General features: G+C 36.9%; 1 protein-coding gene across 1 annotated transcript; it reads left to right on the top strand.

The window, feature by feature from the left end:
• Positions 1-304: 304 nt before the first annotated feature.
• On the top strand, positions 305-21489 carry gpr37b (G protein-coupled receptor 37b). The gene is made up of 2 exons (XM_056456163.1): positions 305-1809; positions 19805-21489. Exons 1-2 carry the CDS (start codon positions 811-813, stop codon positions 20633-20635), a joined length of 1830 nt encoding a protein of 609 aa, XP_056312138.1. The 5' UTR covers positions 305-810; the 3' UTR covers positions 20636-21489.
• The last annotated feature ends 2272 nt before the right edge of the window (positions 21490-23761 follow it).

Raw genomic sequence — 23761 nt, 5'->3', positions numbered from 1 at the left:
AATTCACGTTTTCCATTGATACGTTAATTAGAAGTATTTATCGTATGACTGTTTAAAGCATATGTGCAATATGCAAATATATCGTATAAACTGAAAATGTTAATATCGCGATTTGTTATTGCAGCCTGTGTCTCGTAATATTTGCGCACAATAAGCAGTTGCACATTTCCACTGTGACATTAGGTTATATTTGAACTCGCATAAGCCCGTGTTACACTCATGACTGATCGGATTATGATTCTGTTGACATGCGTAATTACGCATGGTAATGAATGTACTACGCACGGGCGGGGCGGGGTCGCCTCCAGCTGCGGTGGTCCAAGGCGGTGATGCTGATGGATCCGGCTTGACAGAACAAGGTTATCCGCCAGGAGAGAGTCCGTCCATTTTCTTCACTCGCGGCAGCAGCAGATCCCCGCCCGCCCGCTCGCGCCACGGAGCGCGTCCCCGGGACTCCACGCACGGCAGAGGCGCAGGACGAGCACAGGTTGCCGCGCCCAACATAACGCGGGATGCGACCGACTCCTGCAGCTGGCTGGGATGCAGTGCGCTTCAGAAGCACAAACGCAACTATAGCGCTTTCGCGTAATGTCGCGTGGATGTGAAAATAAGGCGCTTTGCTAGAAACGAGGAACGCAAAGAGAGAATCTAGCCGAGGAGGGTTTGCATCCGTGTGGATGTGTAACAGGAAAAGTCTGCATGGATTTAATTAGCTCCCGCTGATCGTTCACGTGCGAACTTTTTCCCTCCGAGAATGTGAAAGAATATCCCGCATTCGAGTGTTTGAGAGTGCACACGGACCCGTTGAAGATGCAGATGCTGCTTTTAAGGACGATCTTTTTCGTTGCGGGATGCCCACATGTTTTGCTGCGCGGGGGAAACCGTAACGCACACACCAAAGAGACGGCCAATGTTACTAATAGGAGCCTTCACGATGCAAAAGCCAGTGCCACACACCCTGCGGGGCATCAAGCCGCGGGTACACCTGCCTTTGACACCATCAGACAGACTTCAGGAGACAACAGCAACTTGTCTTCGCATCTCTGGCTGCTTCTGGAGAGCAGACAGTATGGATACAGACATCTGCTGTCCAACAGAACACACACGGTCACGGTGAGTGGCTCACAGAAGCGCTTGCGGCGGCATAAAAGGAAAAAGTTGAATGGTGAGATGCCCGCTACCATGGGAACAGTAGGTGGACACAATAACTCTAAGCCGCATTCAATGAGCAAGCGAGAGAGAAACCACAGACGCAAAAGAGGCACAAAGGAGCACCACAAGAAAACCTTCAAGAGCTCGAAAAGGGGCCCGAATAAAAGCGCTCCCCCGCTGACACCAGTCGAAACTTATTATAACGCCCTGACATCCTCTTTAACCATGTGGGAACCGCTTCCCAAACCTCAAGCTCTCACCTCCACCGATTTCCCATTCGATCTTACTGAATTCCACACCAAACCCTTAGACGACCCATGGGATGCCACACCAATGACCCCTCCGTATGCTGAGGATGAGGAGAGCATCTTCTTCCCCAATCCTTTCTACCCGGTCACTAGCGAAACATACGGGGCGTATGCAATCACCATCATCTCCGTGCTTATTTTTGCTGTGGGAATAACGGGGAACATAGCAATAATGTGTGTCGTGTGCCATAACTACTACATGAGGAGTATCTCCAATGCTCTTCTGGCCAACCTCGCCATTTGGGACTTCGCACTGCTCTTGTTCTGCCTGCCCCTCGTGGTGTTTCACCAACTCACAAAGACTTGGCTGCTGGGCCAGTTCACCTGTAAAGTCGTACCATATATCGAGGTAACCTAATCCATATTCACTCATATGTTTATGTGCATATAATGTTGCAAGCATCAATACTTAGTAAACATCTAAGCCTATAAAAGTTCTCTTGTGGGATGTATAATGTTTAATAGACATAGTATGTAATATATTATTAAATATAATAATTATTATTAGCTATATATTGTTTATAATTTGTACATAAAAAAATTGAATTCAGTTTAACCATAGACTAATGCAGATAATAAATCCGGTAGGAAACAGGTGGTATGTCTGCACTCTTAAAATAAATAAATAATACTATTTTCATAATGCATATTTAAATAGCTTAAAATCAGCATGACTGAGATCAGTTTGAGTCCACTTATAGAAATATGAAGGCTTAATTACAAGATATATCTATTCATATTGCGTACATATCTCATATTGCACAACATGAATTAAACGTATCACAATTCATATAATAAAACGGATTAGAAACAGGAAAATAGAGGCTTCTATAGCACATCATTCTTCAAAATATCTTCTTTTATAGTTCTAGCGTTTCATGCACTAATGCATTCAGGAGAATTTGAATGTCTTGCTCTGAAGGGTGAGGTATCGAAACCGTGGCATCGTGGGTAATTCTGTCTCTTTGAAGAGACGTCAGTGCTCCCTGCATGCAAAAGAACATCCACCCTGCCCTCAGGACACCTGCACTGACAGTGTGCTCTGACCTCTGTCCCACTGCCGTCACATACTGTACGGTGCAACCATAACCAATCATTTGACATGAAATCTGCAGGCACCCCGCTGCCATCCACCACACCCAGTTTCAGCAGAGCTCTCTTTACAACAACCAAACACTGCTCCGCTTTAGTGTCAAAGAGTAACCGTGGGTCCTGTTGAATCTCACACAGAAAAACATGCGGATCACATTTCAAAAACAAAAAAGTTATGCATTACGGATTGGTTTTTCTTTTTTGTTGCATCGCTTTGCAGCATTATTTTCAAGACAATTAGACATTGACCACAAAAATGTTAATTATTAGAATGTTATGCATTTGCAACAACCAAACATCACTCATCTTTAGTGCCCCCCCCCCTCCTCCCGTCCAAAATAAAATTAAAAATCAGCAAGAATGCATTAAGATAAATGCCTGAAGCCTGATTTAATTGTATTTATATGCATTGCATTGCTTTGTAACATTATTTTCATGATAATTAGAGATTGACCATAAAATATTTTATTAGTATAATGTTATGCATTTGCAACAACAAAACATCACCCTTCTTTAGTGTCCGAATATATCCAGATCACATTTCCCCCCTTAAATCAACATGGCATGCATATGCATTAAGATAAATGCCTGAAGCCTGGTTGAATTTTTTGTATTGCATTGCTTTGTAGCATTATCTTCATGACAGTTAGGGATTGACTACAAAAATGTTAATTATTATAATGTTATGCATTTGTAACAACCAAACATCACCCTTCTTTAGTGTCCAAATATATCCAGATCACATTTTCCTCAGAAAATCAACAAGAAATGATGCCTATGCATTAAGATAAATGCCTGAAGCCTGATTTAATTGTATTTTTCTTTATTGCATTGCTTTGTAACATTATTTTCATGACAGTAGTGGTAACACTTTATTGATGGTCCATTTGAGTATTAGTAGACTATCTGCTTAATATCTGTTGATACTGCTGCTAAACAGACATTTAACTGACTTTAAGAAACTTTGCAAGCATGTCAACTCACGCTAACCCTAACCCCAACCTGACAGTCCACTTATAATCTATTAGTTGCCATGTAGATGCAGTGTAACTTAAATTCAACAAACGGACCTTCAAAATAAAGTGTGACCCGATTAGGAAATGACCATAAATAAATGTTCATTATTACAATGTCATGTATTTGCAACCATCAATTATCACACTTCTTTAGTGTCCCAATATATCCAGATCTCATTGTAACCCAAAAATCAACAAGAAATGATGCATATGCATAAAGAAAAATGCCTGACGCCTGATTTAATTGTATTTTACTTTATTGCATTGCTTTGCTGCATTATTTTCATGATAGTTATGGATTGACTACAGAAATGTTCATTATTATAATGTTATGCATTTGCAACAATCAAACATCACGCTTTTTTAGTGTCCAAATATATCCAGATCACATTTTCCCCCTTAAATCAACAAGAAATGATGCAAATGCATTAAGATAAATGCTTGCAGCTGATTAAATTGAATTTTCTTTATTGCATTCTTTGCGACATTATTTTCATGACAATTAAGGATTGACCACAAACATTTTTATTATTGCAATGTTATGCATTTGCAACATCACCCTTCTTTAGTGTCCAAATATATCCAGATCACATTTACCCCCCAAAATCAACAAGAAATGATGCATATGCATAAAGATAAATGCCTGAAGCCTGATTTAAATTTATTTTTTTATTTTTTGCATTGCTTTGCAACATTATTTTCCTGACAATTAGAGATTTAATACAGATCTTTTCATTATTATAATGTTATGCATTTGCAACAACCAAACATCACCCTTCTTCAGTGTCCAAAAATATCCAGATCACATTTCCCCCCTTAAAACAACAAGAAATGATGCATATGCATAAAGAAAAATGCCTGACGCCTGATTTAATTGTATATTTACTTCATTGCATTGCTTTGCTACATTATTTTCATGACAGTTAGGGATTGACTACAGAAATGTTCATTATTATAATGTTATGCATTTGCAACAATCAAACATCACCCTTCTTTAGTGTCCAAATATATCCAGATCGCATTTTCCCCCTTAAATCAACAAGAAATCATGCATATGCATTAAGATAAATGCCTGACGCCTGATTTAATAGCATTTTCTTTATTACATTTCATTGCAACATTGATTTCATGACTATTAACTACTGACCCCTCTAAATTAGCATTTTTGTTATGTGTATTTTAAATTATTTATTCTTTTTGATACTCATTAGTGTTTGTTACTGCAACATGGTTATTTGTACACTGATACAATTATTTATTGAAAACCAGTGTTTAATGATTTGATTGAAATACTGTAGTGCAGTTCTAAAAAGCAGCCATGATGCATGAGTACATCTGAAATTCCATTTAATTTGACATTAGTGTAGTTAGATTACAGTAGAAGTGATGAATTGTCTTGAAAACAATATCGTAATGCCAAACATCTCATGCTGGATTCAGATTACACACTAGTTTTCTCTAGTGTTGCAGTAGTCACTGTGGCGGATAGTGATTTTTGGCTCAAGGCAAGAATCATGTCAGACTACACTTTGCTTTCCTGACCAATCGCTGCTTGTTGTCTTTAATGAGTGATGTCATTGTGATGAATGCAAGACTAGGGCTGCAGAACCATGTTTCATTGTGCTTGAAAGTGGAAAAGCTTCTGTTGATCCAAATTACAGATGGGACGTAACCTAAATGAAAAATTCAATGAAAGCACTTCAGTTGCTTTGTTGTGAAGCATCCCAGATGTTGCTTCAGACTTCTATTCATGACTGATGCATGCTTGCAAAAATGCTCAGATTGGCAGATTTAAACTCTTGATATCTGGCAACCACAAGTATGAATCTCGTAGAAGCTTGATTTTTGTTTGAGTTTTTAAACAAATAATACATTTCAGCTTTTTTTCAATCTACTCTATCTCTATTCTATCAATTTTTATCTCATTTACTTTAGTATATGTACAGTAGTCAACATTTGAAGTGAATGTTTAAGTGTAACTGATGCATGCTTGCAAAACGGCTGAAAGTTAAAAAAAAAGCGCTGATTGGCAGATTTAAACTCTTGGTATCTGGCAACCACAGCTATGGAATCTCGAAGAAGCTTGGTTTTTATTTTAAGATTTAATTTTTTTATTTTTTTAAATACGTTTTAGCTGTTTTATCTATTCTATTTCTATTTGTTCTCTCATTTACTGTAGTATGTCTACAGTAGTGAACATTTGAAGTGGATGTTGAAGTGTCGCGGATGCATGCTTGAAAGGAAAAGCTCTGATTGGCAGATTTAAACTTGATATCTGGCAACCACAAGTATGGACTCTTATTGAAGCTTGATTTTTGTTCAAGATTTGAGTTTTTTTTAAATACATTTGAGCTTTTTATCTCCTCTTTTAATCTTATTTACTGTAGTATATCTTCAGTCGTCAACATTTGAAGTGGATGTTAAAGTGTCACTGATGCATGCTTGCAAAAATACTGAACGTAAAAGCTCTGATTGGCAGATTGAACTCTTGATATCTGGCAACCACACGTATGGAATTTCATAGAATCTTGATTTTTGTTTGTTATTTGGGATTTAGTTTTATTATTTTTATACATTTTAGCTTTTTTATCTACTCTATTTGTTTTTATTGCATGCTTGCAAAAATACTGAAAGTAAAAGCTCTGATTGGCAGATTTAAACTCTTGATATCTGGCAACCACAGCTATGGAATCTCGAAGAAGCTTGATTTTTGTTTTAAGATTTAATTTTTTTTATTTTTTAAATACGTTTTAGCTGTTTTATCTATTCTATTTCTATTTGTTGTCTCATTTACTGTAGTATGTCTACAGTAGTCAACATTTGAAGTGGATGTTGAAGTGTCGCGGATGCATGCTTTAAAGGAAAAGCTCTGATTGGCAGATTTAAACTTGATATCTGGCAACCACAAGTATGGACTCTTATTGAAGTTTGATTTTTGTTCAAGATTTGAGTTTTTTTAAATACATTTGAGCTTTTTATCTCCTCTTTTAATCTCATTTACTGTAGTATATCTTCAGTCGTCAACATTTGAAGTGGATGTTAAAGTGTCACTGATGCATGCTTGAATACTTAAAGTAAAAGCTCTGATTAGCAGATTTGAACTCTTGATATCTGGCAACCACACGTATGGAATTTCATAGAATCTTGATTTTTGTTTGTTATTTGGGATTTAGTTTTTTTATTTTTATACATTTTAGCTTTTTTATCTACTCTATTTGTTTTTATTGCATGCTTGCAAAAATACTGAAAGTAAAAGCTCTGATTGGCAGATTTAAACTCTTTATATCTGGCAACCACAAGTATGAATCTCATAGATGCTTCATTTTTTGTTCGAGATTTCATTTGTTGTTGTTTTTTACATTCATCTCTACCTGATTTTACTCTATCGTTTTTAAATCTCATTTACTGTAGTATATCTACAACAGTCAGCATTTAAAGTGGATCAGAAATGTTAGATGAAAGGTTTTGATCTACTTTAAAAAGTTTGTTACTGTACAGTGTTGGTACAGTATACTGCAGTAATATACTGTAACAGTAAATACACTATTGTTTGAAGGCATAGTTTACCCCAAATTTTAAGGTAGATGTTACTTTACTCTCCCTTAGGTCATGCAGGATGTAAGTGATTTTTTTTTTGCTTATTATTAAAGGAGATTTTAGGTTGACACGATTTTCTTTGATGATCCATTAAACACAAGTTGACAGTTAAAAACATATGCAGGCAACGCAAAAGTACCTGTGAGTTAACTTGAGGTCTTATAAAGCAAAACTGATGCAATTAGTGCCGAAAACTGATTATCATTATGCCTACATTGTTACCCTAATCCACAGCCTCAACAAGCAATCCTGAGCTCATTCATACCTGTAGCACATAATGTTGTATAATGACGCATGACACATTTCATCATTCAGAAAATGAACAGAATTTATGTTTATTAATTTAACAGATGCATTTATCCAAAGCATCTTACAAATGAGGATAAAAGAAACATGTCAAAACACCAGAGAGCAGCAAAATAAAGATGCCATGAATATTCTGAGTTAGTTTAGCAGTTTATTATTATTATTATTATTATTATTATTATTATTATTATTATTATTATTATTATTATTATTATTGAGTCTTTGTAATGGAGTATTTATAGGAAAGTGTCTGGTGCACACAGAGAGGAAGAGTTTTTTTCTACAGGTGGTTTGTCAAACCCACTCACCTGTGAGAAGCACACTTAGGATTGCACAATGTTTTCTTAGGAACACTGAGTGTTTATAAGAAAGTGTCTGGTTCATATGGAGAGGAAAAGCATGTGTCTCCTACAACTTACGCCAAATACAATCTTGAAAAACAGTTTGTGAGCATTTCTCCCAAACATACAGGAGCTGTACTTGTGTAAACAGAGAAAAAAGCTTGAAAACACGCGGCTTCATTCGATTCATAGAACTAGTCCCTCCAGGATTTTGCAGGACTTTTTTTTCTGATTTTGTGGCCTAAAATGACTGATTTTGCTGCAGATTTCTGAAAATGTGTGGCATTATTTTGCGTTGTTTTGCTGTAAAAAAAATACCACAGACAGAAGTCTTTATTACATATATGTTTATTACTTCTAGCCCCATACATTGGGTTCTGTAACATAAAATAACACTCAATTTCAATATTTCATATGTAACCAAATAACAATTAAACTCATTAACATATCTATAATAAAACAAATAAATAAAATTATACAGTAAATTTAATGTTCCCACAAGTTTCATTTACAAGAATCTTTCTTTTTTCAAAGCTTGTACCTTATAGTCAAATTTAGAGCATATCAATAAACATAAGAATGTAAACAATGCATTATATTTACATCATGTCAACAGTACAATATCACAAACAGTCACAAAACAATGCAACCAAATGCATTAATCGAATGCAAGGATACTGTATGTTAAAAAATCTTGTATCCATATATCTGAATAAATTATGTCTGCACAACAGCTCAAAGATCAAAAACCTCTGACTCATTGCACAGATAAAAAAGTAAAAGAAGTTTTGTTTTTACATATGTATAGATCTGTGCAACAGCTGTGAATCAGGTGTGCATTGCCAATGCCACTGATGTGAACGTCTGCTCGCTGCTTCTGCTCATGCGTTGCACACACACACTGCTTTCTGCTCTGCTAGCGCGTGATCTGTGAAAGAGACGTGACACCATGCTTGTGTTATGTGGTGTGCCCACAACACGACTTTATTTAACTAATTTCACTCACCTCAGTTTTTTTCAGGGTCTTTCGGAGTAATATTTGTAGGTAAATGCGACTTTGAATGCTTACTCACATTTAACATGCGATGTCTTTAGCATAAAAGTTGAAGTCAGAAATATTAGCCCCCCTGTTTATTTCTTTCCCCAATTTCTGTTTAACAGAGAGAAAAGTTTTTCAACACATTTCTAAACATAATAGTTTTAATAACTCATTTCTTATAACTGATTTATTTTATCTTTGCCATGATGACAGTAAATAATATTTGACTAGATATTTTTCAAGACACTTCTATACAACTAAGTGACATTTAAAAGCTTAACTAGGTTAATTAGGTTAACTAGGCAGGTTAGGGTAATTAGGCAAGTTATTGTATAACAGTGGTTTGTTCTGTAGACTATCGAAAAAAAATATAGCTTGAAGGGGCTAATAATATTGACCTTAAAATGGGTTTTAAAAAATTAAAAACTGCTTTTATTCTAGCCGAAATAATACAAATCAGACTTTCTCCAGAAGAAAAAATATTATCAGACATACTGCGAAAATTTCCTTGCTCTGTTAAACATCATTTGGAAAATATTTTAAAAAGAAGACAATAATCAAAGGGGGGCTAATAATTCTGACTTCAACTGTATATACTGCCACCTACGATATTGATGTGTGTAAAATCATGGCTTAGCGAGTGTTGTTTGCGTCCACATGGCCTTTGTTTTTGGTAAATCAGTGTCGTGATGACATCATAGAATGCGTTTAGACCATACCCGCCAACAGTGGGATGTGAAAATAAGGAATATCAAGATCGACATCTTTACATGTTGTTATTATTATGTGTATATGTCCATTCAAACACCCACCCAAAACCCAGACTTTCGCTCTGCTTCAAATCACGTGTACAGAATCCATTTGGGAAACAGCATCTGTTTATCACTATGGAGCTTGTCAGCTGACAGTCACGCACTGCTATATGACTGTTTTGAGGATTGCATAGGAGGGACAATGACGCCTGTAATGAAAACAAAAGGGGATCGCGCCATTTTTATATTTATTTAAAAGCATTTTCATGCCTAAATAAAGTGAAAGCACAGAACAGATTCACATCTAAGAGAAAAGGGCGTCCCCTGGTGGTTTGATGGTATAGGTTGCGTATAGAGAGCAACGACTCTTTATTGTTTATTGCCACCCTTTCATAGAAAGATTGAAAATACGGGAAAATACCTTTACACGATGATAGCAGGACAGAACTGTAAGATACGGGAGAATGCCGGGAAAAACAGGAGGGTTAACAGGTATGGTCTAGACCCTGAATTTGCGGGAAACATGTGGCATTTCAGAAAAAAATGTGCGGTCTGCAAAATTGAGTGGCGTTTGCTTGATTTTGCGATTAAATTCAATGATCTCAAAATCCTGGCGAGACTGATCAACGGAGTCTTTGTAGGAAAGTGTCTGGTGCATATAGAGAGAAACAGGATAGAGTGTGTTTTCTACAGGTGGCTTGTCAAGCCCACTCACCTGTGAGAAGCACACTCAGCATCGCACAGCATTTTCCAGGAACATGTTTATTAAAAGTGTCTGGTGCGTATGGAGAGGGAAAACTGTCTGTGAGCGTTTCTCCATTCAAATGTACAGGAGCTATACTTGTGCATACACAAAAAAAAAGCTTGAAAGGCTGAAATTCACCCACCCGTTTGCCCTGCAGATCTAGATTGCGTAGGTTGCTTTTGTGAACATGAAGGATGCTTTTTTCTCATTTATTTTTGGAGTTTTGGATGGAGGGCAGAGTGAATGCGGTGGCAGTAGAGATGTCCAGGAGGCTCAGCGTGACAATAGCGAAGCTGAATGAAGACAAGCCACTGCGCATGTGAGCTTTCGGCCTTGTTTGCGTGTGCAGTTATGAATGCTGATAGGCAGTGACTGCATTTAGGCTAAGTGGTGAGTAAAGTCAGTCTTGAGGGCAAATTGTGAGCGAGTGCTCCGCTGGGAGAAAACGCCTCCAGCTCCATTACTCAAAGCCTCGTGTAGCTCAAAAATTCATGCATGCACACTTAAGATTATAACACTGCTGCATTGTGGTTCATGCGAGCATCCTTCCAGTCTTACAACTGCTTTGGTTCGAACTTGCTGCTTAGGGGTGGAGAAATATATTGTGGAGTTCAATGGAGCCAGTTGGTTTTGTCTGATCATTGAGTTTGTTTTATTAGAGGTCTGACATTTCTTTGTGCTGTAGGTCAGTAAATCTGAGAGCGGCATGTCGGAGCAGTGTTTTAACTTGACTTGTGTTTTGACTGGCCTTTGGCTTTTGGAGATTACGTCAGTCACAACATTGAGATTTGCAGGAGGGCTTTGTTTTATATGAGCAAAGTGGCTGCAGAGGCGTATTTGACTTTGGCTTATAGCAGTATAATAAATAAAAATACTTCAGCAACTGCATAGCAGCATCCTGAGTAGTGCTGAGCCGATAAACGATATTATATCGAATCGCAATAAAATTCATGTCAATAACAGAAAGCTCTGGACTTTGATCTAAGAGCCAATCACACGGCAGAAATGTGCAACAATGGGAATCTAAAAGTGTGTCGATATTAGAGATTATCGAATTTTCAGCCAACGAAAATTTATCTGCCAAAAATATGTTATGCCGTTTAATGGACTCTCTAATTTTCATGGCTTCAGCCATTGTTGGGATACTCTTTTAAATCTGGAAGCATTAACAACTAACAACTGTTAACAACTATCGACATATCGTTATCGTTCAAAATGGGAAATAATTATCGAGATTGCATTTTTGCCATATCGCCCAGATCTAATCCTCAGCATCATGGTACACTGTAAAAAGGAACTATTTACTTTGCTAAAAAGGTGAGTAAAACCATTGCCTTAAAAGCAACAAGTTGACTTTACTTAAAAAAGTGATTGCAATTTGGAGCTAAGTTGATTTAACATATTTGTTATAATTATCAACATAGTTTATTTACTTAATCTTAAGGTTACCGGTTTACTCACTTTTTTAAGTACCGTCAACTAATCATTTTAAAAGCAAAAGGTTTACACATTTATTCTAAGTAAAGTCAACTAATATTTTTTTTACATTAAAGCAAACCATTGATTGTTTGTTTGTGGAAATTTTATTTAATCTATTATGTTTAATTATTTATTTTTTAATTTATGTTAATTTTCCAAATCAAATGTCCGAGTGAGGATTTTATTTATTTATTTTTTGTGTTCTGTTTTCATTTTTCTAATCACTCGTCCTAATAAGAGACACAAATATTATTGATTTTGTTTTGTTTTCACTCTCCAAACCAGTCTTGGGTGTTTATTTTATTTTATTTTTTAAAAAGAACTGCCCCAGTTTCTGCTTCTGTACTTTTTTTTTTTTCTTTTTTTTTTTTGAGAAAACGTGAAATACGGCTGTTATTTCATTTATTTATATATTTTTTTATTGTTACAGATTTCATTAGCTTTCCAGTCTATTAGTAACCCACTTCATGCTTGTGTTTTGTATCCAGGCTTGTTGCTGCCCTTTCTAATGGTTTGAATTTATGACGCAGAATATGTATTTGTTTCATTCTGTGGTCGTCATATATTACAAATGTGTATTACATATTATATTAGTGTAATAGCTTTTGTCTCAGGCTTGCTCATGCCTCGGTGCAATAGACATAGTCTATAGACATAGGCTGTGTCCAAAATCGCATACTAATCAGTAGGCACTGTATTTGAATTTAAACGTACTACTCTGAATTTAAAAGTACGTTTTACACAGTATGAATGTGAATAGTATGAACTCGGATGTACTAAATTCGCCAGTTTGTCATCATCACATAACCTATCCACGTCAGTTGCGTCATTTCACTCCCATTCATGAATTCTCTCACAATGCATTTTGGGATCGTGTAGCATCCATCCAGTGTGGTCATCCGGGGACTTCTTGCTTACTGTTTTTCGAATTCTATGAATTCGGACATACTACTCGTCTCGCATACTGTTTTTAGCGTACTATATAGTATGGAAGCATGTGATTTCAGACGCAGCGATAGTCTTCAATATGCTTGCTTTCTTTACTGCTGGTTGCTAGGTTACCAATCCTACAGTCAGCCACTCTAACAACTTGATGGAAAGGCATCTTTTCAGTGAATCAATTCACTTCACATTAAGATTAGATTCAGATTAGATTCAACTTTATTGTCATTACACATGTACAAGTACAATGCAACGAAATGCAGTTTCGGTCTAACCAGCAGTGCAATAGCAGCAAGTGCGGGATACAGGTATAAGTTATAAAGTGCAGTTATAGAAAAACTATGGTGATATTTACAGATGGATGTACTATGAACATTATATACAGGTTGTATTAGCTATGAACAGAGATTTACAATAAATGAATATATGTACAGGTTGCTATTAGTAATCAGAAGTGTGCAGATAAACATAATTACAAATGTATATGTACAGTGGGTGTGTACATAATTAGAAATGTCCATGTGCAGTGGGTACTGTGTGTACAGTTCAAATAAGTGAATCAGTGAAATGTAGTGCAATGAATAGAAACCAGGCTACTGTCTTCATTAATCATCCTAAACATTGATAAGTTCTATGCCTTCCTTTTTAATATGTTATGTAGCCTACGACTTACTTTTCACAAATATTGTGACAAAGTTGGGTCAAAAAATATTGTGACAAAATTGGGTTTACTGTATGTATTTGGTATATACTGTAAAAAATCTTATGAGAAATAAGGCATGGCAACATTTTTGTTGTTGTTGTTTACCTTAAAGGGATAGTTCACCCAAAAAATTTAAATTCTGTCTTTAATAACCTTTGCTTGTTCCATACCTGTTTTGAGAGAGTGAAATACTGCTGTTGTTTTATAATTGTTTTTATTGTTACAGATTTTATTAGCTTTCCAGTCTATTAGTAACCCATTTCATGTTTGTGTTTTTGATCCAGGCTGTTGACGCCCTTACTAATGCTCTGAATTTGTGACGCAGAATATGTATTTGTTTCATTCTGTGGTCATCATATATTACAGTATTAGTGTAATAGCTTTTGTCTCCGGCTCGCTCATGCCTCGGTGCCGTCTCATTTGTCAGTATGTAAGAATTATTGCCCTTCCTTCTGGCGGTAACCCAAAAAATGGCCTCCAGTCTGAAAGCCTCCGTTAAACCATATTAATAACCAGCACCTCCATCGTTCTAGAGAGCCTCTTAATCAGAGAATTAATGAGCCGTTAGTAAAGACCATCACAGACAACGCCATCAGCACCTGCTGCTTGAAAACCTGTAAGCTAGAAAACGCCTGTGAGTGTGAGGGTTTGGTCGCGGTCGGGACTGTTAGCTTGAGCATGAGGTGCGCAGAGAGACCTGAGATTTGATTACTGTGAGAGGAAAGGAGAATATGAGCTTTAAACCACATGACCGCCATTCGTGAATCACAGAGATAGTGCTCTTCACTTATTGAGGATTATCTGACTAGCTGGCTTTCCATCTTTCTGTGTTAAATTTAAAGTATCCCATGAGAAAGGAGGAAATTTTCACGTTTGCATTACAATTCAGTTTAATTTAAAATAAAATTCCCTTAAATTTGCGAGAAAAAAAAATTAATTATGTTTGCTTGAGGTGGTTTTAGACTTGTACGAAAAAGGTTTGAATAATGTGAATAATAGGAGATTGAAACACATTCGCTGAATAAAATTTGACCCTAGTGAACATTACACCCATGTCTCTATTATGTTTGCCAAAGAGCATAGAATCACCAAGAGGCACTTGACACTCTAGTGCGATTTGGGAAACAGCAACTAGATGGCATGGCGGCCATTTTGGGATGAAAATTACAATAGAACAACAGCATATTACAAGTCTGTAAAATAAACTATTAAAAGTGCTGATGATTGTGATAGTAAGTGTTGTATTGTCATCTTTTAGGTTGTGTTTAGCTTTTTAAAAACAAAAGCAGCTGCTTGTCATCGCGACAGCAATAAGATCCAATGGGCGGCCGATCGCTTTCACTCCAAAATGGCGGAATCACGGGCTGTTGCTGGGCGATGCTCTTGCAATGGAACGTTAGGTTGACTGTTGGTCATTCTAAGCTCTTTGTGCTTGCTTTGTTTACTGTTGGTTGCTAGGTTACCAATACTACAGTCAGCCACTCTAACAACTTGATGGAAATGTGTAGATATTTACATTAGATGTCGCCTACCCTGTTGTTATCTATTGGAAGGAATGCATCAATATAACTGGCATTTTAGTACAGGGTATCGCTCCTTTAAAATGGATGTGGACCAAGGTGCAGTGGAGGACTATTGACGCATGCTCAGTGTCCGTATGCAATATCTAGTGTATATATCTATGATGTAAATGCACTTAATTCGCATTTAGAATTTTGTTGCTGTTTTTGTGAACTTTGCAAAGATTGATTGCGTGATGTTAGAATAGAAACCTGGCTACAGTCTTTTTTATTTTCTTTTTAAAAAAGGTGGGTTTTGGACTTGTGCGTGATTTTGGACAAGTACAAAAAAGGGTCAATGCAAATAATGAGAGATGCTGAGTAAACTTTGACCTAATGAACAAATCCATATGATTAATCAGCTGTCTCTAATATGCTTGCTTTGTTTACTGTTTGTTGCTAGGTTACCGATACAACGATTAGCCACTATAACAACTTGATGGAAATGCACCTAATTCACATTTAGGATTTTGTTGTTGTTGTTGTTGTTGTTGACGTATCCATAATGGCTCGTTTCCACTGACTGGTACAGTACGGTACGGTTCGAGTCGGTACGGGTCACCTTTATCAGGCTTGCGTTTCCACTACCAAGGGTACCCTTTTGGTGGGCGTGGTGTATGACAGAAAGTTTCAGTCGCATCATTCTCGCTCGAGGAAATGTCTACAATAAAGCTGTAAGGGTCGCACACATATCATATGAGAAGCACTTCTCACAAAACAGATGCTTTACACACATAAATACTTGTGTAGAAATGTTTATTACTAACTTTTCAATGAACATGAGTTGATTATAACTGCAGATCAATGATATAACCAAAATAGCCTACTGTAATGTCTGTAATTATATTAAATAAATAAATGAACATATATAAACACATACAGCCCCTTACAGTCTCTAATATGTTATCAATTACAGAAGAACTACATATAGCAGACATTTCGTCCGTATTTAGGTTCAAAATAACACAAAATATAGCCTACAGTCAGGGAAAACCTCTCATCTGTGTCTGTAATCTTCAGCAGCACATGTAGCCTCTGTTAGACAGTAATTCCGTCATTCTGAGTTCAAATTAGTCAAAAAGGTGAAGATAATAATTTAGTTATACATGGCATTTTGTTCACGTTTGCTGAACAATGATGTGCTCCTTTTTTTCCGGCTTCTCCTTTGCTTTTTCGCGCTTCCATCTCACGTTTGTCAGTGTCTGACAGGATCGGGTTTCAAAAGCAGGTCAATAATCAAGCGCAGGTTATGATCATCAGCTCAAGAAGTTTGTTATTTCAGATATAATGTTAGACGCACGGCGAACGCAAAGAAGAAAGTGAAACCGATCGCACTTCAGACTGCCTCGTAAAAAAACTACGAGGCACAGGGTAGATTCTGCTCTACTTCATGGCTTTGTGGCTGTTTATCAAGACGACGACAAAGTTTGTTTGATCCCGGGTCGACTATGGCTCGTTATTATATGTATAAATAATTCCGCTGTAATCTCTCGCTGTGTATTTCAAACATGGCGGGTTTTTTGTTTTCATTCTGGCTTGTTGCGTAAGCGAATGACGTATCTCTGTAAACCAATAGGGTTCAGCTGCGCGTTTAGTTCCGCCTTTTGGTACCCTTTCTCGTTTTTGGCTCCCTTTCGAAAGGGTACCGAAAAAGTGGTACGGTACAGTTTGGTTCGGTACGCTTTTTGATAGTGGAAACGGACATAAAAGCGTACCAAACCGAACCGTACCGTACCACTCAGTGGAAACGGGCCATAAGACAGAACTCTAGCTTAATGAGATTTTATCAGGACGTAAAATACACAAGTAACAAGTAGGCATGGGATGATAATCGTTTTTAAGGTATATCGCGGCTTAGAAAAGTCAAGGTTTTAAAACCGTCAAAATTTCCTGCGAGACCGTTCCTCAAGTATGTGTAAGATTTTTTTATTGACTTTTTTTTGTTTTGTTTTAAGACAACAGTATCTCCAGCAGAAAAGATATCCAAAGATGCCATTTTAAATTAAAAATAAACAATAAAAATCAGTTTTTGAAACAAACGAAGACAGCAAAAGTCCATAATTCATTTGAATTAATTAGCTTGACATGTTTACTGTTACAAAGTATTTCAAATGTTGCTTAAAATATAATATTTTGTGCATAAAAGGGAAAAAAATAAACATTTTTACCCAGACATTTAAAAAATATATATTTCAGAGTCGTAATCACAATACCGTGATACCGTGTATTTTCATCCAAGGTTATCATACTGTCATAAACTTAAACCAGCCCGTGCCTAGTAACAAGTAGTTTGCCATCAAGAGGAAGCATCGTTTTTTTTTCTGACATGCTGTTAAGAAATTGCTCATCCTGCGAGCCCACGTGGAAAACCAAGATCATTCAGAGTGTGTAATGGGGCAGGATGGATTCATTTCACACCTATGGAAGTAATGCAGTGCCATTACAGCATCTTAATGGACACAATGGTCCGTAATGGATTCTGAACAGTGTGCTTTTTTGTCAAAATGATGAAGGATTCAACCAGTCTGCTTTCGGCGATGTGAAAGATGGGCTAGCTTTTGGTTTAGCGAGTGCACAACATCACGAGCGTCGTTCTGCTAATTGTCTCCTCCTTGATGCTGATGTGCCTGATTGCTCTGTAATTATGATAATGAAGACAAACACTTAGTTGCCTCTTTCATTTGGGTTCGTATCATCCGCTGGGACGCAGCTGCTAAAATGTGGCCAAGAATCTCTACAGTTGTCTTCAATTCATTGCTGTTGTTTCTTTTGTTTCGCCTCTGTAAATACTCTTCGTATCGGCCAATTTATTGTGGCAGGATGTCTCATTTCGCAATGGGAAAGGCTGCGTTGGGAGAGTTTTGGGCCCCTGTTCTGAATTAATCGCTGGGCCTGCAGGATGCCGACTCGTCTGTCTCAATAACGCAGCAGATGAAGTCTGTGAATGAGAGAGCTATTTGTTTTTCGTTTAGCAAAACCGCTGCTATGTGTCGAGCGGTTATGAGCGCAGTGTTTACAGCTGTAGGAATGGGTTCAGCTGGATGCCAAGCAGTTTGTTTATGCCACTGGCCTTAAACCATTTACACTAGACGACTACTGTCATATGACGCAGGTATCTCTGACAGGCTGTCACCATAGCAACATGTCAAAAGCTGATACCAGTAGTGAAACTTTATAAGCGTTAGTGTATATAATAAAATTAACTGGTTTTAGGTGACACGGTGGCTCAGTAGTTAGCACTGTTGCCCCATAGCAAGAAGGTCGCTGGTTCGAGTCCCAGCTGTGTCAGTTGGCATTTCTGTGTGGAGTTTGCATGTTGGCGTTGGTTTCCTTCAGGTGCTCCAGTTTCCCCCACAGTCCAAACACATGCTATAGGTGAATTGAGTAAACTAAATTGGCCGTAGTGTATGTATGTCAATGAGTGTGTATGGCTGTTTACCAGTACCGAGTTGCAGCTGGAAGGGCATCCACTGTGTAAAACATATGCTGGATAAGTTGGTGATTCATTCCGCTGTGGTGACGATTGATTAATAAAGAAACTAAGCCAAAGAAAAATTAATGAATGAATAACTGGTTTTATTATAAACAATATATATAAACTTAAAAGTTATTTTAATTTTAATTATAAAATTGCATTTTATGATAATGTACAATCACATAAAAATGCTAAAGTTAGAATGTTTTAATTAAAATATAAATATAATAACATTTAAATAAATGTTAACTAATTTAATTGAAACACTCTATAAGTACATACATTTTTTGCATAAACTTTTCATGACTTTTCATTTTTTTAATTGTATGAAATGTTGTTTCCATAAAATGAAAAAATATTTAATATTATTTGATTACTAATTTTTGTATTTATGAATTATCTTTGTCATAAAGTATCTAAATATATATATATATATAGAGCAAAAAAAAAAAATATGATGCAATAAATTGTGACAGAATTATCTTTAAATATAGACTTTTTAATGCAGTTAAACTTCACTATGCGATGTAATTGAATTTAATAAAATATCTATTTTAAAAATTTATTATAAAAAATGTATAGTAATGAAAAAAATACATATATATATATATATATATACAAAACAGATTTATTAAACAGATATATTTATTTACATAATATTTCAGTAACCAAACATATTTTGAAATAGAAAGATAATACAATTAAATTTAAGCAAAATATTGCAAAAAAATTGCAACTTACAAAATTTCTACAAAATTTTTCTTTTTTTTTTGCTTCTCTTGTTTGTTCCTCTTTTTAAAATTTGTATTTAATATTTTTCTATAACATATAAATTTGGGTCTACTAATTCTGAACCATTATCATAAGTTATTTTGCTAAATAAACTTATCTAATGTATATGCACAAATAATAAAATATTGTAGAGCTTACTATTAAAATCTAAGTAAAAAAAAAATAATATATATATATATATATATATATATATATATATATATATATATATATATAATACATATATATATATATATATATATATAGAGAGAGAGAGAGAGAGAGAGAGAGAGAACTATATATGCTGAGCATTGTATGTATATATATATATATATATATATATATATATATATATATATATATATATATATATATATATATATATATATATGCTCTGTCTATATAAACTTTAAGTATAAATATATGGTAATTAATTTAATAATGGAATTTGGAATTTATTTAAGATCAATACAGTAGTTAAGTTCCCTCCATTTTAACAACCAATTTATTTATCTTATTCCCCCTAGGTGGCGTCTCTTGGCGTGACCACCTTCACCCTGTGCGCCCTCTGCATTGACCGTTTCCGAGCCGCCACCAACGTCCAGATGTACTACGAGATGATCGAGAACTGCACCTCCACCGCCGCCAAGCTGGCCGTCATCTGGATCGGTGCCTTACTCCTGGCCCTCCCCGAGCTCCTAATCCGACAGCTGGTCTCTGAAAACGGCGACAATACGGTGGACGACCCTACATCTGAACGCTGCCTAATCCGCATCTCCACCTCACTCCCGGACACCCTCTACGTGTTGGGTTTGACCTACGAAGGTGCTCGATTGTGGTGGTGTTTCGGCTGCTATTTCTGCCTGCCCACACTTTTTACCATCGGGAGCTCGGTGGCGACAGCTAGACGCATCCGACGTGCAGAACGTGGCTGCGCACGAGGCAACAAGAAGCAGATCCGACTAGAAAGCCAGATGAACTGCACTGTAGTTGCGTTGGCGATCGTTTATGGTGCTTGTGTGGTGCCTGAAAATGTGTGCAACATGGTTTCGGCGTACATGGCGGCTGGAGTCCCGCAGAGCACAATGGCGCTGTTGCATCTGCTCAGTCAGTTGCTGCTGTTTCTGCGAGCGGCTGTGACGCCGGTGCTGCTGCTGTGCCTCTGCAGACCCTTCGGTCGGGCTTTTCTGGAGTGCTGCTGCTGCTGCTGTGCCGATGCATGCGGGATCGCGGCTCACTCTTCTGCTACGGCTAGTGATGATAATGAGCACGAATGCACGACTGAACTGGAGCTGTCGCCGTTCAGCACTATCCGCAGAGAGATGTCCAACTACACCGCGACTGGATCGCACTGCTGAGCCCACAACTGTACTGTGACAAGCACACACTTCTGTCTGACCTGTGTACATACAGTCACCACAAACCCATGTGTTGATAAAAGAAAGAAAGGAAAAAACAGTAATGTAGACTGATTTTTGTTTGTTTGTTTTTGTATAATTGTTCTTAATATATATATGAATATATAAACTGAACTAGTGACTGCTTTACTTTTGCAGTTTTGTTTTATTTTTATTTTTTGCACTGCCAAACACTTTAGCTTTCTCTTCACTTGGTTTTCACACACTTATTACGCCGTGTCTACGCTGGATGTGATCGGCATTGGATTGTGATTCATTTCAGTTGAATTGATTTAGTTAAACTTGCAACAACATTATCTCTGACAGGAGTGCAATCTAACCAAACACTAATGGCAAATTTGATGTAAAATTCAATCAAATGCACTGGAAACGGTAAAAATACTGTAAAAATACTGTATCTCTTGCTGAAAACCACGTAAGCTTCATGTGAAACATGTTTGAAACATTTGGAACACACAGAAATTGTGGTTTTGGAACATTTTTATGTTATAAAAAATTGCATCTTTAATTTTTTTGCGTTAAATTCTTCCATTACCGGTTGGAGCCTTGGATGGGTCCAGTTGACACTTCTGTGTGGAGTTTGCATGTTCTCCCCGTGTTGCCGTGGGTTTCCTCTGGGTGCTCCGGTTTCTCCAACAGTCCAAAGGCATGCGAATTGGGTGAGCTAAATTGTCTAGTGTATGTGTGTAAATGAGTGTATGGGTGTTTCCCAGTGATGGGTTGCAGCTGGAAAGGCATCCACTGTGTAAAACATATGCTGGATAAGTTGGCGGTTCATTTCACTGTGGCGAGCCCTGATTAATAAAGGGACTAAACCGAAAAGAAAATGGATGAATGAATGAATGTTCCATTACCATAAGTTTCAGGTTTGTCCCAGATGTATTTCACATGATTTTAATACGATTTTCTTAAAGGAAAGTTGAACTACTATTCTTGTTTGGGCTTTAATATACTGTAATATAAAGTATATAATAATATACTTTAATAAACATTAAATGAAGAGTTATTTTCTAATCCAGTTGACTGTAAGAATGGTTCATGTTGACTGGAGTAATAAAGGCAAACTCAATCAATATTACAGACTTTATAAAGCTAGAACCAAGTTTTTCATGCAAATAAGTGCATGAATTGCAATATATTTTAATAAAAGTTCGGTTTACTTTATAGAAATATTACATAATTGTATAAATATTTTTATTTCCAAATTTTTTGTTAATGTTGAATATTCGGCTGAGATACAGCTATTTAAAATCTGGAAAATCAGCTTTAAAGTTGCTTAGCAGTGCACATTACTAAAAATATGTTTTGATATATTTACTGTAGGAGGTTTACAAAATAACATGGAAAATGAGCTTTACTTGATGATTTTTGGAATAAAAGAAAATCCAAAAATTTGAATAATAGCCAAAAATACACCCATGCAACAAAAGACTTTTGTGGTTCTGTCACATACATACTACACTACCTGACAAAAGTCTTGTCGTCGATCTCAGTTGTAAGAGCAACAAATAATAACTTGACTTCTACTTGATCATTTGTACAAGTGGCAGAAGGTTGATTTTTCTGATGAATCATTTGTTGAGCTGCATCCCAATCATCACAAATACTGCAGAAGACCTACTGGAACCCACGTGGATTCAAGATTCCCATAGAAATCAGTCAAGTTTGGTGAAGGAAAAATCATGGTTTGGGGTTACATTCAGTATGGGGGCGTGCGAGAGATCTGCAGAGTGGATGGCAACATCTACAGCCTGAGGTATCAAGACATTTGTGCTGCCCATAACATTACAAACCACAGGAGAGGGCAAATTCTTCAGCAGTACAGCGCTCCTACCCATACTTCAGCCTCCACTTCAAAGCTCCTGAAAGCAAAGAAAGTCAAGGTGCACCAGGATCGGCCAGCCCAGTCACCAAGCTTGAACATTATTGAGCATGTCTGGGGTAAGATGGAGTAGGAGGCATTGAAGATGAATTCATAGAATATTGATGAACTCTGGGAGTCCTGCAAGAACACTTTCTTTGCCATTCCAGATGACTTTAATAATAAGTGATTTGAGTCATTGCAGAGATGTATGGATGCAGTCCTCCAAGCTCATGATGGAGTCAGACACAATATTCATTCTGTTTCCACTGCACCATGACTTTATATTCTATACTGGACATTATTTCTGTTCAGTGACAAGACTTTTGTCTAAGCAAAGTCAAACCATACTGTCCTAATGAAATCATTAGAAATCAAGGCATGATCATATTTTATTTTGGTCAAATAAGTGTAATCTAGAGGCCTTTACCTTTCATATAAGCCACTTCTGATACCAAATGATCAACTAGAAGTCAAGTTATTGTTTGTTGTTCCTAAAACTTTTGTCAGGTAGTGTGTTTTTTTTAAATCCATTATTTTTCCAAGCAATTTCAAGGATTTCTGTGACCATGTGAATGCTGAAAGTGAAGAATATCTGAACTGAATTCGTATCTCATGGCTCCAGTGTGAACCGTTCACTTGATTTAAATCCAACTATCTAGTTTTCCTCATATCAATGGCGTCCAGTGTAGACACGATGTTCCTGTCGCACGGTGTGTTTCTGCATTTACTGAAAGTAACATTTCTCTAATGTTTGTAAATGGCTGTGTGTTGCGTGCCGTGACCTTTCTCTTGATGAAGGTGATTCTTGTGAATCGTTCTTGAAGTCTGTAGAGCAGATGTGTGGGTAACTCACCCGTCCACACCTGTATGTGTCTTAAACCTCCCACACAGTGCTCGTTCTAGTTAACGCTTTCTAAACGTTTTTATATAACCACAACCAAACGGCTCTTTAATAAACAGAACACGTTTGCCGGAAGAACGGCGAACTGCTATATGAAAACGCCTGCGTGCATTTCTTTTGTAGTGTGTGCTAATTCTGGCTTTTGTGTGTTCGCGGAGATAACTCGGAGTGTTTTGCTCGACAAAGATATGTTTTTTTTAAACAGTCACACTCTTTTCCTCTTGCATTATTCAAGGCCAGCAGCACGCATCCGTCCCCGCGTCTGTCTGAGGAATTGTTTATCCACATAAAAGCATTAGCT

This window comes from Danio aesculapii, chromosome 4, assembly GCF_903798145.1.
Source record: "Danio aesculapii chromosome 4, fDanAes4.1, whole genome shotgun sequence".
Taxonomy (NCBI): domain Eukaryota; kingdom Metazoa; phylum Chordata; class Actinopteri; order Cypriniformes; family Danionidae; genus Danio; species Danio aesculapii.
The sequence above is the reverse complement of the archived record's forward strand: the minus strand, read 5'-3'. Positions and strand labels throughout refer to the sequence as shown.

What these genes read in the sequence shown, in the direction of transcription:
- gpr37b (XM_056456163.1), top strand. Translation starts at nt 811, where the DNA reads ATGCAGATGCTGCTTTTAAGGACGATCTTTTTCGTTGCGGGATGCCCA. An exon ending in AAGTCGTACCATATATCGAG is followed by an intron (nt 1,810 to 19,804) that starts GTAACCTAATCC and finishes TATTCCCCCTAG; the next exon opens with GTGGCGTCTCTTGGCGTGAC.